General features: G+C 42.7%; 1 protein-coding gene across 1 annotated transcript; it reads left to right on the forward strand.

Annotated features, from left to right (window-relative positions):
- Positions 1–309: 309 nt before the first annotated feature.
- Positions 310–18,167, forward strand: HSD11B1 (hydroxysteroid 11-beta dehydrogenase 1). The gene is made up of 6 exons (XM_054981725.1): positions 310–667; positions 1,312–1,442; positions 4,816–4,927; positions 7,264–7,449; positions 11,061–11,204; positions 15,910–18,167. The coding sequence occupies exons 1-6, from the start codon at positions 580–582 to the stop codon at positions 16,131–16,133; spliced, it is 885 nt and encodes a 294-aa protein (XP_054837700.1). The 5' UTR covers positions 310–579; the 3' UTR covers positions 16,134–18,167.
- Positions 18,168–18,672: the final 505 nt, after the last annotated feature.

The raw sequence follows: 18,672 nt of genomic DNA on the forward strand, positions 1-18,672 counted from the left end.
TTAGTCATTTCTGTCCAATTTCCCTGGACCTTGACGCATTGATATAACCTCGGCTTCTGTACTACAATCTAACTGCAAGGTCCTTGGGGCAGGAGCCATCAACCTCTTCTGCATGTGCATTGTGCTGTGCGTGGAGTCTGTGCCTGGCTGCTGGCAGATACTAACAATGAATCTATAAAACATTAGCCCACCTGGAGTAGGCAGCCTGGGATCTTCTCTGAAGTGAAACTTGATGCTTTTCAGCAAAGACACACCTCTTTCAGGGTGTTGTGCAAATTTCTCTATTTTAAACGTAGGGACAGGAAATATGAAATGGGACGGCCAGGATCCAAAGTGACGCTGTCACTTAGGCCGAAGTTTATCAACTCTTGACAAAAAGTAAATTAGAGGCTTGGGATGGAGCTGTTGCCACGAGCACCCTGAATTGCGAGAAGGTTGAGCATTTGGGGAAGTTGCTGCCTCTGCACTAGCAGGTTTTTTACAGCATAGACATTGCTCCTTCTGTCTGGAACAGCTCTGCAGGGCTTTTTTCCCCCTTTTTGCTTCTCATGCTTGATTATTTCCTGACTGTACAGTGGGATGGGTCTGTTGCAAAAGATCCTAGTTCCTTTTGTAGGATTGCTCTTGGCCTTCTGGTTTTATTCAGGAAAGGAAGATTTTAAACCGGGTAAGTTATTTAAAGCAAAGGCATTTTAAAATAAAGCAGGGGGGAGGGGGGAAAGGAAGGGAGACACGCTGGAACGGTTTTTACACAGGAACTGGTGCACAGCCTAAAATGAAACATGTCTGGGCGTTTCTTGCATTGCTGATAATAGAAGGCTTTGCTTGGCAAGGCTTTGAAATGACATCAAGCAACAGGCAGGAATATTTTTTCAGAAAACAGGTGAGGTGGGAGGTTTGCCACTTGGATTCTCTGAGAGGCTTTGATATTCCGTCCGTTTGAAAAGGATTTCACTTTGTACAAATGACTTGAAGTGTGTGGGAAAGTTGTTTAATTGTCCAATTGCTTAAAAACTTCTGGAAAGTAGAAAGTACAAAGTGGCTAAAATAAACATTTCTTCTTGTTCCATTAGATTAAAAAATATAAATGTCTCTCTTGGCGCTGCTTTGTGTCCTGTCGGAATGTTAGCAATTCTTGTTTCTGCAGATTTCTTGGGAGGAGAGCACGGGTTGGATTGGAGGATTGTTGGGAGTGGGCAGTCGATTTGCAGGCTGGAATGGCTGGGAATCCTCTTCTGTTTCTTGCCCTTCGGAGATTTATGGGGGGGGCATTACTTAGTGGGATCGGCATCCCTATGTCTTGTGTTCCAGAAATGCTGCAAGGGAAGCGTGTGATTGTTACTGGGGCAAGCACAGGAATCGGCGAACAGATGGCATACCACCTGGCACGCATGGGTTCCCACATACTGATCACTGCGCGGACAGAAGCCAAGCTCCAGAAAGTAAATGTCAAATGCTTATATATGCATGTTCTTCTTCAGGCGCATTCTTGTAGAGGCACATGTACAGACTCCCAGTCATATGTATAAATGCCTATGAAGTACTTATTCACATTCCTGAAAACTGGGACAAACATTCACATGCCAGTGGTGGTAACTTGCCAGATCCGAAAAGAAAAGAAAGTCCCTAGCTTTGCATACTTTGTAAATATTCAGAAATCGGTAGATTGAATAGCATGCCTGAATTGCATTGTGATACATGATGTCACCTCTTCACTTTCTAATACAGCACTGCTCCTTCTGGATTAGAGCTCATGAAGATGCAGCTACTGAAAGGGGATGGATGGCCATCATGTTAGGCAGGACAATACTATGATGGTCATTATTTTTTGAAGATTTAAAAAAAAATCAAACTGCCTGTCAAAAAAAACTACCCAAGGCAGGTGCACAACAGAACATATAAACTCCAGCATAGCAGCAGCAGCAGCACCAAATGGAAGAAATTAACAATACAGACATACAAGCCCCTCTTCAGCACCTCTAAAATACATATAAAGGTCAGTCCATCTGGCATCCTTAGTTAAGGGCATATATTTATGTGATTTTGTATATGCATCAGCATTTTTGAATATCATCTCTCAATTTCAATTTCATTCTAAACTTTTTAACTCTTGGTATTCATTCTCATTTTTATATCTATTTATACCAGCTCTAGCCAATTAAGATATATAGGTAGAAGAAGGGAGGCTTAAACACAGAAAAGAAGGAAAGGTAAGGAAGTAGTTAGAAAGCAAAAGTATTAGAGGACAGCAGCAACAAGAGAAGGAGGGGGGTATTTTCCCCTGAATAGCCTGGACCCTGGATTATGAATAAGTTTGTTCTACCACCATGCCATCTTTTTTTTTTTATCACAGACCGTTCCTTTTCCCTCCTTGGCAGTATTCTATTAACTTATGCACAAAGGATATTGCAATAAGGAAAGTCATTGGCACGACATGACCATCATGCATGGTTGAAGCAAGCATGGCATAGTGGTTGGATTAGAATCTGAGGGACAAAGGTTTGAATCCTCTCTCTGCCATGAAGCTCATAAGATGATCTTGGCTCAGTCACTCACTATCAGCCAAACCTACCTTACAGGGTTGTTGTGAGGATAAAATGGAGGAGAGGAGAACAATGTAAGCCACTTTGGGTCCTCATTTGGGGAAAAGTTATGATATAAATGAAGGAAATACAATAAATAAATAAGTAAATAACTACAGCCACCTTGTGGAACCTTTGCTATAGCCTCATTATTGTCATATAATGGAAAAAGCCAGGAGACCTTACTGCTCAGTGTTAAGGATTGGCTTTAACTATAGCTTCAGGCAGTGACTTGTATAGCAACAACTCACCCTGTCCCTGATCATGTCTGGCAAGTCTAATTTTGTCCCATTGGCCAAGAAGTCCTCAACAATGAATGAAAATGTTTAAACTGAAGTCTATGAAGTCATGCTTCAGTGTACTTATTAGTTACCTGAAATCATCTTCTTAAAAACTAGATTTTTCCTGAAAAACACACAGCCAGAAGGTTTCTATCCAACGTGGGGACAGTTGGAAGAAGTGGTTTCAAGATCAGGACTTCTGTCAACTTAATAGTTTGCAGGAAAGATATTTAAAAGAATTTTATAGATTAGCTACTGTAATACCTAGATATTTTTATGCATGACTCCAATTTGGACCACAGTTGTCTTTATTGCTATATTATAAACAAGGGTGCAAAAATCCAGGTTCCAAGAAATGACTGGATCCAGTTGCACCTGACAATTGGTAGCATAATTGCTGCACACATTTATTCTATTTGGATCTTGGAAAATCTTACTACCTCATAAGACTTGCAAACATATTGCATAAGATTTGCATACATAATTTTAGAAATAGTATCAATATATCTTATTCTCAGCTTGACCATATCTATAGCTACTGAAATCCAGAGATCAGAGCCACAAAGAGACAAGACAAGATTTCCTCAAACCTGAGGAAAGCCCCAGGTTTGCAGAAAAATCTGAAATCTGAAAAATGGGGATAAAGGATAAAGACAGCCCCCGCAGCTTTAAGAACTGAATGCCATCAGTGGCTATTGCTAGGCAACCACAATAGTATTGCCAGCCTTTCTGGTTTGGTTTCTTTCAGTAAAAGGCAAAGGGAGGGGAGGCAAGGCACTTTCCATGGCAGCAACCACCAGATTAATGAGTCATTCAGGCCCAGCCGCTTGCTGCTCAATACACAGCAGCTACCTCACAAAAACCATTGTGGTGTAATAGTTGCAGATTTTAGACTAGGATTTGGGAGACTCAGGTCCAAATCACCAGTTTGTAGGGAAGCTCATTAGCTGACCTTGGGCCAATCACATATTGTCAGTGTTACCTACTTCACAGGGTTGTTGTAAGGATAAAACAGAGGAGAGAAGGATGATGTAAGCTGTTTGGGATCCCATTGTGAAGAAAGGTGGGGTGTAAATGAAGTCAATAAAAATAAATATAGCTGAAGACGGGGGGCAGATAAAATGTAGGTTCATGGATAGGTGAGAAGGAGAGAAGGAAACAGGAAAGGGGAGAGGATATGGGGGTTGCCAGGAGGAGGGAAAAAAGAAATAGTCTGGGGATGGGGATATAGGGAAAACAAGAAGCAGCCCCCTGCAAGTCCTTGCAGCTTTCCTACCATGCAGCTGGGCCTGGGTCCAGTGGCTGGCACCATACAACTGAGCCATAATTTGCCTGGGTACAGGCTGCTGTGGAAAGGAGGGAAAGATGGAGGGGCTGATAAAGGTAGTTTGGGTGGGAAGGAGAGAAAGAAGCAGGAAAAGAGAAGAGGCGGTAGGGGCTTTCAGGGAAGGGGAAAAGGAAATAGTGGAGGAGGGGAAAATGAGGTGCTCCTTGCAAGTCCTTTCAGGTCCCCCATTTGTAAATTATATTAGTTATAGTAACATTATTTTCATGATTTACAATAATTTTTAAAAGCCTGATATGCCTTTCAAAGGAGATGATAAAGTGACACGAGAATGTATTAAAACCTTCATGCTGTACCCCAGATATTTAGACACCCCAAGGTTATCCAGTGCCTGTTAAAAAGCAATGTTTCATTTTGATTTTACTAAGGGAGAAATTCAACAATCTTCCAGCTGGAAATTTTGACAAAGCTGCATTTTCCAGTGGAAATTCCCCACTGATAATACTGATCCATTAAGCAGACAGACCAAAAATGTGCTGTTAAGAGTATCCTTGTAAACTGAACTACCCAGCTGTTTCTTTACAGTGCAGCATAGGAATTTAATTGGGTGGGGTGGGGGCTGAAAAGGCATTGGGCCTCCAGAAACTTTGTTTTCTCTTTGTTTCAGGTTGTCACTCGATGCCTGGAGCTGGGTGCGGCATCTGCCAGCTACATGAATGGCAGCATGGAAGACATGGGGTTTGCTCAGCATGTGGTAAAGAAAGCAGAGGAGTTATGGGGTATGCTGATTTTTAAATGAAATATTCAAGGTCAAAATGCCTACCATCATAGCAGCAGAAATACATGATAAAGAGGACCAGTCAGGAATCTGCTGTACTGTTATGTATATTTAGAGGTTCACAAAACAATGCTCTTGATTCTCAACAGTGGATTATGGTTCTTATTGAAAATGGAATTTAGATCCTCTGGCAGTGTAAGAGCCCAACTACTCTTAGTCACAAATTGCATAATTCTACAAAAGCTCATGTGACCTAATGGCTCTTGCCTTGGCTGACATACTGGGAACTGAACCATGGACCTCCCTAGCTAGAAACATGCAACTGGAGGGAGTCCAAATTTACCTACAAATTTGGCATCAGTGTGAAGATTAAACATGCATGTGTGCTCTGGATCAGGCACAGGCCTGTAAGGAGATCCATAATTCATTGGATTATATATATATGTCTCACACCATTGTCCCACAGTCAATTGAATCTCCTTGTATTTGTTGCTGGTGGAAACAAGGACTTGTCTCATGGTGGTGTAATCCAGAGGCTATTGTCTCACAGTCATCATTCTAGTGCTATTGAACTGAGATGACAACCGGTGGGCCCAAGAACTCCTGGGCTGAATGAAGAAACCATGGTGGTGGCACTTCTGGAACTCCCATTGAGCTGCTTCCATGAAAGTAAGCAGGCAGAAGAACCCAGCAGATGCTGCCATTTACCCATGGAGCCTGGGGGTGTTGTAAGGGGCTAGTGGGAGTGGTTGCAGTTGTTCTGAGCCTCCTTCTAAACAAAGAACAGATGCTTGGGCTGGGTAGAAGTTGGCTACCTTCTTCCAACTCAAGATATCATCTCTTGCCAGGTGCTAATGATTTGCTCAAAGCGCACAGGCTGCATGAGGGGAGGTGGTAGGTTTTACACCTCTCTCTCTCTCTCTCTCTCTCTCTCTCTCTCTCTCTCTCTCTCTCTCTCAGCCTAAACTACATCCCCCTCCCCAGTTCCATTGTGTACTTAAAGCCTACAAGAAAGCCTCTACTGCTGAAAGCATTTATCATCACTAATCACCCTGGCCTTTCCCAGGGAATTTCTTATCCTTAGCAGGGCTATCCACCTTATTTATTTATTAACTTCATTTATACTCCACCTTTCTCCAATGGAGACCCAAAGCTGTGCACATCATTCTCCTGTCCCCCATGTTATCCTCACAACAACAATCCTCTGAGGTAGGTTAGGCTGAGAGTGTGTGCTTGGCCCAACATTTTCCAGTGAGGTTCCATGGCAGAGTTGGAATTCAAACTTGGATCTCCCAGATCCTGATCCAACACTCTCAACCATTGCACCACACCAGCTCTCACCTGCAGATTCATAGATTATTCTCTAGAGCCTTGCAACTAGGAAAACCCCTTGATTTACTCTCTTTTCCTAATGGCTATTAATGGCTATCCATAAGGAATTTCAAGATGTAGGAGGAGGAATGAGATAGCAAAGCTGTGTTTGTGTATGTTGTTGACTTCGATGCTGTGTAGCAGTCATGGCACTACATATTGCAAGATTAAGCAACATACTCTATCATATACAAATCGTGCAACAAAATACTACAAACTATAAAATAATTATTTAAATGCATAATAGCATAAGCTCTAGTTCCAATGTTAAAGCTAGAAAACCATAGAAGTAACCACAAAGCATTTAAATGCCCCCAAGTCTGCTAGAACAAACATTGGCTGGCTTGCTGTCAAGGTCTTTTAAAGCAGAATGTGGCCTCTCAGACTAAGTATATTGAGGAGAAAGGGGATTTATACAGAGAAATGGGAGGGGGTGCAAAATATGGAGACCCTTTCCATTAATCTGGGAGACTCTTTCCCTTAATCTTGCAACTGGTTTAGTTACAGTAAGTACAAGGAAAAGGATTTTTTTGGATTAATAGAGTATATAGCATTTTGTTCTGAGAAGTTGCACAACCTTCTTTGAACATGTACTTTCTCCAGTAAGGATAATATGTGGTAAATAATTACCTTTGTGAATGCAGAGTCTCCACATGAGAGGTCTGTCAGATCCCCCCTTCCCCCCTTTTTGTGTACTTAATTTGTGGCATATGATCAGAGAGTAGCCAGTACCAAAACACAGCATGCAGATCAGTCAAGTATCCACCCTAGAAATCTTTTAAGGCCATATAAAGTCAAGGCCAGCTACAAGCTCCGCAAACCCAGTTTTCTGGCTTCTAAGCAGGCTGGAGCCCAGGCATTTTAGAAAAGATGCAGAATTTCTAGGGTAGCTAACCAGAACAACAGCTGTATCATGTCATCCTCTACCAGCCAGATTTAAACAATTCCTATCTCTTCCTTTCTCAGGAAGCCTAGATATGCTTATTCTGAACCACGTTACCGCTGCAAACTTCCGTTTTTTCAATAGTGACATTGAACATGTGCAGAAGATCCTCAATGTCAATTTCCTTAGCTATGTAGCCATGGCAGTTGCAGCTCTTCCTATGCTCAAGAACAGTGAAGGAAGCATTGTAGTGGTTTCGTCCCTGGCAGGTAAGCATCCATTGTAATTATATGAACTGATCCTCAAAAACTTTCAAATGTTTTGGGGGTTTTTTTATAACTACATGTGTGTGCATGTATTTTTGTTGATTGCACTATCAACTGGCTGCAGCAAGGTATATATGTAGCTGGTGCACCCAGCAAAACAAAAATATGAATGATCTTTGTACAAGATGATGAACACATTGGGTTGAATCCAGCCAGCTTTTTCACTGAATCTTTCCCAGTTCCCCTCTTTATTAAAGCCCCTATCACACATGATGTTCTTGCAGATCCCATGAGTCTCAGTGAAAAAGGCAGACTATAAATAATGTAAATAAATAAACAAAAGGATCCCCATTCCCAACATAGTCTTTTTGGTGGCCAAAGGGGAATCCCTCCTCCCTTTTGCTCCAGTAGAAAAGCTGGATGGATCTAACCCATTTCCTTTTATTTCCTTCTATCATGTGAAGGAACATCATGATATCTGAAACACCTCTAACTGATCATCTTAGTTAGGGGAAGAAATTTACCACAATAGAATCCCTCTAGTAAGTTTCCTCTACACTACACAAAAAGTATGTTGTTTGAGCAATTTGGATGTGAGCTATGTAGTATATTCCCTGTCCTTTGGTACCTCTGGAACGATACATTCTGATCCCTCTGCATCTCTGCTTATGCAACACTATTATCCAAAAGGCTGTGGAATAATTAGGAACATATCCTGCCTCAGCACAGGGTGTTTGAACTATTTTTCTATTCTACTTTTGCTTCTCAGTTGAAGCTCTCATGCTGATGGAACATTCACAATATTCATAGTAGTCCTTTTACTTCAGTGAGGTAGCCCACAAGCATTACTGTAGCATCTTGGGTCAGAGGAAAGAGGCCAATACCCTTAAGTATGCATAACCTCCACAAGCCATAATCCTGAAAGCAGAATGAGTGTTAGTTTCTTGCATGTACTGCAACCCTATGTTGTATGCATGCATGCATGAGTAATATTATGACCATTTAGCTGAGTACAGCTTGCATTGATTTTTCCTAGGAGGGAGGGTGCAATTGGGAAAGAAACACCCAGGCAAACTGCTGTACCTACATGGTTGTATAATTCAAGCATACTCCACTTCTTTGTGGGATTGTATCATGTGGAAGCAATTTTCTTGCTTCTGGGTGTACATGTGAAGGGTGCCTCTGTAACGGCCTATTTAAATGTTATGGTCCCCTAAGAGAAGCCACTGAAAACATCTTCATATATCACTGGCTCTCATCATCAGATCAAAAACATATTACAGCTCACAATGTGCCGCTGCTCCTCATAATACTCATGCCACAGGCTAGTGCTTATACTGTAATATTTATTGTGCTTGGGTAGGGAAAATACCTTAACAATTATCCCATACCATTGGTGTAGCAGTCTTCATAATTTTGTCAACGTACAAAATGACAGCAAATCCAATAATTTACTTCCATTTGGGAACTCCTGAGGACAAAGACTTTGCAAGAACTATGAAGAAAAAGAGGGACAACTTAAATGATAGGTTTGAATTAGGGGCACAAGGTTCAGGGCTGTTTTCTGGGAGTACACACTGCTACACGGTGCTTCTTTTAACTAGTGGCACGTGGTACCTCTTTCAGCTAATGGGTTTGGGTCCCCAAGGCAGCAAACATCATGAATCCCAGCATCTCTTTTTCAAATATAGAAATATAGCACTGACAAGAGTTATGATATAAGGGTTCAGGGTCCCACTCTCTTGTCAGGGCTCCACCACCCAGGCAGACTCTTACTGCTACTTACATCCTTCCAGGCTTCAGCTCAGGAATAGGAAGGGGGTTGTGGGCACTTTTGCCTTCCTCCTTCCATAGGCTATTGCCATATGCACCCTGGAGCATGAAGCTGGTCACATCTTCCACAGCCTGTTCCCAAACCATTTCAAAGTACATCCTCTCTTCTGTTTCCTGGCATCTCATGAGATTACCTCACAACATGCCAGTGATTTCCCCAGCCTTGGTAGCAGCCACGACTAACACACATTGGACCAGCTTTCCTGTTACTGCCATCCAACTGTTGCAAGGGTACTTAAAAGTAGGCAATTTCTCCCCCTTCCATATAAGCCAGTAGTCAGAGTCAAGGAAAACCCACTGCTGGACAAGGGGTATATGGATTTCTTTGTTTAGGGGGACAGAATTGAATGTTTTTGTAGTGAGCCTCTTCAATTCATCCACTTTTTTCTAGCATTGTAACAATATTTGTATGCTATAGTCTATTTACACACAATTAATGAAAATATGTATACACAAGTAATGCAGATTTTACAAATATTTGGGGAGGAAATGGTGCAAGGGCATTTAATTAATTTATTTAGAATATTTCTATTCCACCTCTCAGAATCCTGCTCAAAGCAGCTTACAATTAAAAACCACAATATTAAAACATGAGCCATTAAAAATAAGCAGCATAAAAACTACATGCCATGAAGAAGACCCCAGGTTCCAACCATAGGCCAGGATTCAGTAGCACCCCCAAGCTATGAACCTACTCCTTCAAGGAAGTGCAATCCTGTCTAGGTCAGGCTGGTTGCACAGCCCCTGAGCAGCTTCTCCATTGACAAACAGTACCTCAGTCTTCTCTGGACAGAGCTTCAGTCTACTGGCCTTCACTCATCCATCCGATCATCTTCTCCAGGCACTTATTTAGGACTTCCACAGATGTACCTGGCTTATATGTTAAGGAGAAATATAGCTGGGTGTCTTCCGCATATGAAAACAAAGACTCCTGGGTTTGATTTGCACAAATCAAACCAAATCAAAATGGGGATTTTTGCTCCATAAGACTCAATGGTAAATCCATAAAACTCTTTACTGTGTTTCTATTCAACTCTTTTCTGCTCAGTTCTGCTCTTATAATTACCTATACCCTCAATGACATATAGAAGTACACACACAAAAAGGAAGATAGAAATCAGCTCAGCCTTGATTAAGGTTACTTGTAGGGTTCTCCCCTCCACCACAGCTGAACATTAGGCAGTCCTTGTGTGTCTGGATGAGAAGAAAGGCGTCTGTCTGTCTTCTCACTCTCTCACCAGCATGACACCTCAGGTGATTTCCACAGATCCCAGAGAAAAGTAAACTGGTTATGGAGAAAGGGGAATAAAACCACCGCCACCACTTTGAGGTCAGGTTGCTCCTTTTCTGGATAACTTCAGTGGTGGTGGCTTTACTCTCCCTTCTCTATGTCCATCTTCATCTCTCGCAGAAGTAGTGGGATGGGAGTGTGGAGGTTGTAGAGAAGGGTGAGGGTTGTTGGAGAGGACAGACTCTTTACTACCATGCCTGGTATAAGTCACACACCTCAGGGAGGCTCAGATTACTTGTACTCCTGTCATCAGCTATTTCAAGTGAGAGCCACCTATTGACCACAGATCCCACCAGACGTGGCCTTGCCCATTGTCCTGAAACTTGAAGTATGTGCCATACTGGGGAACAATGCTCAGAAAAGCCACAGGGGGGATGCCAAAGAGCTCCATGTGACTCTTAAGCCACTGAGGCTGGACTAGAGTAATGACTTTGCCACTTTCAGGACTGTAATGGAATTTTCTAGCTCTGTACTGTTGCTGTGTTTCCAGGCAAAATTGGCTTCCCATTTGTGGTTCCCTATGCTACTGCTAAGTTCGCTCTGGATGGATTTTTCAGCTCCTTGAGGCAAGAATTAGTTATGCAGAACACTAATATTTCCATCACGCTCTGCATCCTTGGACTCATCAACACAGGTACAATTGCTTCTTAGAAACCCGATTATGAATGACCTGGTTTTCTTGAGAGGTTACATGTAAAGCTCTTCACAAGTAGAGTTGGGCATGAATCGAATTACGACCCCAAAAAATGCATGAACCAGGCCGGTTCGTGGTTTGAGAACCAGTGGTTCGTGGAAGCTCATTTCCACGAACTGGTCTACTGGTTAGTTTGGGCCATTAGGGGCAGTTTAAATGGCCATCTCCCCAGGTAAATGGCCATATAAACTTTTCCTGCTGCTTGCAAGCGGCAGGTTCCTTTAAACTGTCCAAACCCCAGCCCCCCCCAGCCCCACACTTACCTTGCCCTGCGGGCCTGCAGCATCCTCCCCCTCCTCCCACGAGGGGCAGAAAGACCATTTTTGGCCTCTTCTGCTGCTGTGCGGGCCCACAGGGTGGCAGAGGAAGTCAAAAATGGCCTTCCTGCCCCTCAAATGCCACCTGCCAGCTGATAGTTTAAAGGGATTTGCTGCTTGCAAGGCAGGAAAGGGCCCATTAAACTGTTAAACGCTCCTTTCCCTGCTGCTGCTAAGCGGCCAGAAAGGAGCTTTTAAACCCCACGAACCACAAACCACAAACTGGTTTGTAAACTGGCCCCAGTTCATGCCAGTTCGTGGTTCCTGGTTCGTGAAAACCCACGAACCACGAACTTCATGGTTCGGTTTTTTTGTGATTCATTCCCATCTCTATTCACAAGTATGAGCTAAACTACAGGTGGTGGGAAATACATATGTCCTGACATTTACATATAAAGTAGAGGAGGTAGTCTTTTTTAAAAAACTGGGAAAGCAGGAACAGGAAGGTGGACTGGACCCCTCTTCCTCTTCAATATGCACTGTCACTACATGTTTTTTTTTTCTTACACCCAGCTTTGATAAAATTAAAAAGGCTTCAGTAGCAGCTCAGGGTATTTTGCCACCTGAAGCAGAGACAACAGCCAGCAGTAATATCTACCCCCCTTCCCTTGCACCCATGCCTTAGCATTTCTGCTGCCACCCTCATCCAGGATCTGGAGGAGGTAACCCATAGCTCCCTCTGCTTTATCGAAAAATAGTGTGACAAGCTGCACTTGACTTAAAGAGCTTTCTAAACTCATATGATATTTCTTCAGTTTGAAAGTGTTTGGACATCATTTTGGTTACCCTGACAACAGGCAGCCAGCGTTGGGGGCTGAACTCTCATGAGAAAAAGAAATTTTGTAAGACATCAGGAATTAGCAGGCATGGCTCCCCATGCTGTCTTTAAAGAAGCCTGGTGGGTCAAAGAGGTAAGCCCCCTTCTCTGAGGTGGAGGTTTTAATCCACTTTACGGTAAGGAGAGGTAAGGATGGCAGGCAGGCAGCTCATGGTAGAGTTGCCAGGTCCACTTAGCTTCCTGGCAGGAGAGGGGAGGGGGACCTGGCATTCATCACTCCTTTTTTAAAATAATTTTTTATTTATTAACTTTTTTATATTTAATCTTAACAGTCAACTTTTAAAACATAAATAAAAGATGAACAAATAGGTAATAGCAATCTGGTTAAGGTATGTATATTACAAGAATTAATAAAATACAAAGTCTAAGTATTTTTTTGGCATAGCACTGTCTTCTGTCCTTGAGTACTCCTCGCACTCTCGTGTCGACGTTACTTCCAGGCAGTGACATCATTGTGCGGGGGCACATAAGAGCCTCTCAGCAGGCTGATTTGGGCCCCAAACGGGCCCAATTTGGCCTATTTGGGGCCAAAATTGGCCCACTGCAAAACACAGGAATGCTGTCGATGTGGCATGATGATGTCATGCCCGGGAGTGACATCATCATGCCACCCTGGAAGCACATCCAGGTGGCTCGTTCCCCTGCCTTTCACCACCAGCCGCCAACCGAGTAGTGACAGAGGATGGGAGCAGGAGATCCCCTACCCCCACCGGTGGACTTAGGATCCCTAGCTCATGGGCAGCTGGCTGGTAGTGAGCAGGTTGTAAGGCTGCAAGCCCTCCATGTTTTCTTCAAGAGAGTACAGTATGTCTATTACCACCACCCACAACAGTCAGTGGCTGGCTACATTCCCAGGCCAGGAGTTTCAGCAACTGCAGACTCCTCCTCCTTCCTTTAATTCACACAGTAGCGAGTAGCATTAAAATTAAGTAGGCATGACTATGCTAGGCCCACCTCTGCCACCATGCAATTGCCAGCATGTAAGCACAGCATCTGCCTATATAGAAATATGTAGGCTTTCTCATCATGAGAGGAAACACTGCTTTTTTGAATGTCACTCGTCATGCATGTACACTTCCCGCATGCATAGATGCCCTGCTCACAAATGGTGATTGTATTAGCTGGGGGCAGAGCCAGCACACACAAGCCCGCTCCCTCTGCATGCATTGATTCAGTGTGTGTTGGGACATATGTAGAGACTATTGTCATTTAATTGACAGACATTCAGGTAGTTTCCACACAGGGATGGGCTTGTGTAGTTTTCCCTTGCTGGTGCAGCTACCAATACAGAGCAGTAGCAAAAGGGCTCCAACTTGGCAGGTTTCCTGTCAGTTTCCCTGCCCTGGTCCCCTAGCAGTGCCCTCCCCCGCCCACTTCTCTGGCCCACCTGAGTTTTTAATTCTTTTAAAAAATCAGCAATTGAATATCATATGAATATAAGATAGCAATATATGTAACAGATCCTATGAATTGCCAAATTTCATTTTAAAAAAGTCTCTAGTCCCTTTCTCCACAACATAAGGACCTAGAGACTAACTTTAAAAAAAAATGGGAGTAAAAAAAACCAACCCTGTTACACATATGCATAATTTCATATAACATTGTACTGATATAACAACATTCAATTGTGATTACAAAAAAGCCTGATGGCAGGGGGAGGAAGAGGACTCTCATTTGCTTGCCTCATGTAGCAACTGCAGCTATCTTATTGTGTGGAATCATTATCATATGCAGCCATCATAAATACTGACTTCTCACCCTGTGAATGGAGCATTAGGACAAACCTTAGAATGTGTAAACTATTGCAAGAATTGCTGAGCGGTCCGAAGCATGTCTCTTCAGAATCCTACTGAAGTCTTTTCATGGGCCTTGCTCCCAATAAAGTGTCCTTAGGATAGCACTCCGTAGGGCTGCAATCCTAAGGGCACTTTCCTGGAAGTAAGTCTCATTGAGTAGACCTGCTTAGACTTGCTGTCTCAATTACCTGAACCAGTGCTTTAATATAGGGGAGGTAGGGGGCCTCCAAATATTTTGTTCTTCCCACTGGTCCTTATAGGCTACACTGAATCTTCCAGAAGTATCAACTGAGAGACAGGATGAATGGCACAGGAGTTGCAGCAAATTATCACTTTCATTAACAAACCTCCTCTTAACAAACAAGATCTCTGCACTCCGCACAGTAACAGAGATTACCATAGACAGGGTCTAAACTTGTTCCGGGCTGGAACCCATTAATACCAGAAATGTGCTTTCATGTGTCCCCTTCTGGCCCCTCATAAACCAAAAAGGACCAGCTGGGCCTCAGCCAAGTATTTTTTTCCACAGCAGATACTTTGCACCTCCAGCATCTTGCCCTATTCAGTGAAGCCACTGGTGGCTTCACATGAGTTAGATTTTCTGGCTCATTCCCTTGGCCAGAGTTCAAGAATGTGTTCACCTTAAGGCCAGGGTTCTTTTGACTCCTGTCATCAGTTATAAGTTACAGAAATAAATTAATGCACATGGAACTGAGGTTGGCAGACTCTGAGAGCTGGGAGACTCTAAAACTTGGTCCACACATGTAAAGGAACGATGAGGAAATGAGGAGATAGAAACCAAAGAGACAGAGTGGACCACACCTCTTCTGATTGCAAGTAGACCACAATTTGGAACATAGGAATCTCCTATGAACTCCTGGAAAATAGAAAACTAACACCATAAGTAAAGAGAAGCGATAGACTCTTTCTCCCCCTACTCTGCTAATTTTTTGTTTGCATGGAGGTTTTTTTCTTTAAATGCAAAGGAACATTCAAAAACTGGAATCCTTCAGCCTGCATGCGGAGAGGGCAGGATATAAATCTAATAATAAACATAAACATAAAAACCTGCAGTCACAAGTGGTATAGCTCTTCCACCTATTTCATTCTTCTGCATGAGTGAACCAGGCAGCTGGGACCTTTGGGTGAGGCAGGAGACAATGGGTTGGATTCAGACAGCTTTTTCACTCAAGCTAACCCATCCCCCCCCCCCCACTCAACTACAGCCTTCATTTCACATGGCTTTCATTCCATGCAGATCCCATGATTCCCAGCATAGCCTTTTGGGTGAGCCAAGGGGATCCCTCCTTTTTCCCACTGGAAAACTTGGTGGGATCTAGCCCTAAAATAAAAAAGTAACTGACCAAACCAGGCATAAGGGGAAAGGAGGTGGGGAATTGCCTAGCTAAACGTAGACATAACTTGGGTAGATCTGGCAACTTGGGTAGATTACACAAATGGGATCAGACTGTCTTCCTCACCCAAGCATGTTGTTACAGAGAGACGTGGTAGAACTGGCGGAGTCCAGGCAGGCCCATTAACAGGGTGAGATGCCCTCCACAAATCCTTGCAGGTCCCCATTTGTACTCCTGGTTTATCTTACCAAAGTTATGAGGCCTGTACAAGCAAGCACTTATCCACCAAATTCCTGAGCCTTGACAACCTACTAACTTGTGTTCCTTTTCTTCCCTCAGATACTGCAATGAAAGCTACTTCTGGAGTATTCAGCTCTTTCACAGCTGCACCAAAGGAAGAATGTGCCCTAGAAATCATTAAAGGGGGAGCCCTGCGCCAACGGGAGGTTTATTATGCATATTCAACTGTAAAGATCCCTCTTTTGTTCCGGGACTGGTTTCCAGAGCTCCTGGATTACATCATCAGGATGAAATATGATGTGGGAAAACTAAAAGGAAATTAATGATTTTTGCTGATCTCTCTCATGCTACATAGGCCTGTGGTGCTGAAGCTGTACCCCCTTTTAGCTCAGGCTGTCTCTGAGGGCCTAACTAAGATGGAACATTGAGAGACCCAAAATCAGATTATCCCAATATGTTTTTTTTTTAAAAAAATAGAACTAATAGGCATGCAGGGCTCTAATTCAGGTGGGGATGAATGGAAGGAAATGCGGTTAACTTTTTGAACTGTATCAGTTGAATCCCCCCCCCCAAAAAAGCCTGTTAGCCTTGGAGTAAGAAAACCCTCCAAGGCTAACATGTCTGTAGGTGGGCATATTTTACTGGTGAGACCTTGTGGGTGAAGAGCCTGCTATCTCTGTCATGGTTCCCACCCAAATTGGAGCCCTGAGTGGCTGTTTTTATTTAATAAACACTGGGAAGTTCTGATTGTGATACTCTCAGCCTCTTGTCTAGTTAGGCTCTCTTCTAACTAATACAGTGATAGATCCTGAAACGGTGGGCACCTGTTGCTATTACATACACATCTGCAATCCATTGTTGTATATTGGGATTCTAGGCTGCAAACATGCCTGTTTTCTGAAATGGTGCAAAGAGATTCAACTAATTAGATAACTTTGGAATGCATGCTCATGACAGCTGTTTGGATTTGGTATTTCTGACCGGCATCCTCATGGTAGCTTCTCATTAGGGATGAGTAGATTCCCCCCTCCCCATTCTGTTTGTGGGTTTTCTCTGCCTTACATTCTTCTATGCTTGTCATGTGGTTTAAGACTTTATAAACTTAATTTCAGAACTGGCACATGTATCATTTTCTGCAGCTTTCAATTCATGTCTTCTGAAGTTCACCAGTGACAATGTGATCGATTCAATCAGTGTGGAAATAATCTGATGCAATCATACCAAGATTTCTTCTTGCACCAGTTGCTTCAGTTGGGTACATAGTAACATTAGCAACCTGCAAGATTTACAGATGCAAATTAAAAGCTGCAGCAAACTGCACAATTGTGGCGGACTGAATGAAATCTAGAAATTAAAACAGAAAACAGAAGCACAGTGGATCGCCAAGATATTGGTGCCACTCCAAAAATAAGATCAGGCAATTTGGAATACTAGCACCCAGAGAAAGACATATATGTAGAGAATTTCATAAGAATCCATATTTCTCATGTTCTGAGCTAGGTACTTTAGAGAAAAACAAGACACGAGGAAAGAAGTCTGTGTTGACATTATTTCTCTCCCTCAGGTGTACTCTGCTGGGTCTGTAGACAAATGGGTGAATACTGCAAGTGGCATGATGCAATTTAACTAACAAAATGAAATGAAATAAGAGTGACAATGAAAGTCTGCACAAATGTGAAATTAGGCCGAGTGTTCATTTTTTAAATTCAGCTGTGATGGATATTTCAAGAGAAGGGAGCAAAGCCATCAAATGTTAAAGACATCATGTGAGCAATACTCTTCCCCCCTTTTTAAAAACTAACTTCCCCTAAATCCAGGAGAATCTATATTCTGTAGAAAAAAATAACAAGGGAAAAATCAGAAAAGTAAAATTTTGCAATAAGATTTGAATTAAGGAAATTGCTTTAGAAAGTTCCTCCAAATACATTTTAGCTCTATTTACACAGAATGAGGACTCTTGAGACCCAGGAACATCTCTGTATAAAAGAATATTTGCAATGTTTCTCCTAGTGCTGTCAGATTTAAAGATTCCTAGTCTCTTCCAGCCAATAAAATGAAATTATGTTCTTTTTGCATCTGATCTTTTAAAGTTACTGTTTACTTTCATTAGTATAAAAGCAATGTTTTTTTGAATTAGGACACACATTGGGACCCAAAAATGGGTTGTGACTCTCACAGATGGATAGTGAGGGCAGGAAAGAGAAGGAGGAACAGGGTGATCTGGGAAGCTGGGTGGCGAATTTGGTTTGTCTTTGCACAATGTAAGAAGTACCTATGAAATACAGCCCATTGCTCACTAATGCTATGTATTTATAAATGCTAAACATGAAACATAGAAAATAAATAATTATGTGACATTCCTGTATTTTATGTTGGGAAGGGGAAAAGTAGAGTGGAGTTACTTTGCAAGTGAGTCCCGGTAAGTAAAAGCAAGCCCTTCTTCAAAAAGTTTGCAAACCATTTTAAGAAATTGTCTATCCAACAGCCCCCTCTCCTGGTAAATGAAATCTAGGTGTTCAATGGATCTGAACATAAGAAGAGGCCTGAGGAATCAGACTAACGGTCCATCTAGTCCAGCATCCTGTTTCACACAATAGCCAGCCAGTTGCTAAAAAAAAACAGGGCTTGGAGGTAGGGTTGCCAGGTCCCTCCTGGCAACTGCAGGAGGGTGGGCAGCAGGGGGCACCAGTTACTTACCTTTTCACACACATGCTTTGAGTGCCCGCACTCCACTGATAATGTCACTTCTTGTGTGACCCCCAGGGCCAAGCTACACATGACGAATGACACTTGAACGGCAAGTGTATTTCTCCCTGTTCACTTGCCCTCCACTCAATCCACTTGCCGTTCAAGTGTCATTCG

The sequence above is a fragment of the Eublepharis macularius genome, chromosome 5 (genome assembly GCF_028583425.1).
Source record: "Eublepharis macularius isolate TG4126 chromosome 5, MPM_Emac_v1.0, whole genome shotgun sequence".
In the NCBI taxonomy this organism is placed as follows: Eukaryota; Metazoa; Chordata; class Lepidosauria; order Squamata; family Eublepharidae; genus Eublepharis; species Eublepharis macularius.

Excerpts from the sequence above, each read along its gene's own strand:
- HSD11B1 (XM_054981725.1), top strand. The coding sequence starts at position 580 with ATGGGTCTGTTGCAAAAGATCCTAGTTCCTTTTGTAGGATTGCTCTTG. Across the intron at positions 4,928-7,263 it reads GAAAGCAGAGGAGTTATGGG|GAAGCCTAGATATGCTTATT; the intron begins GTATGCTGATTT and ends TTCCTTTCTCAG. Across the intron at positions 7,450-11,060 it reads AGTGGTTTCGTCCCTGGCAG|GCAAAATTGGCTTCCCATTT; the intron begins GTAAGCATCCAT and ends CTGTGTTTCCAG.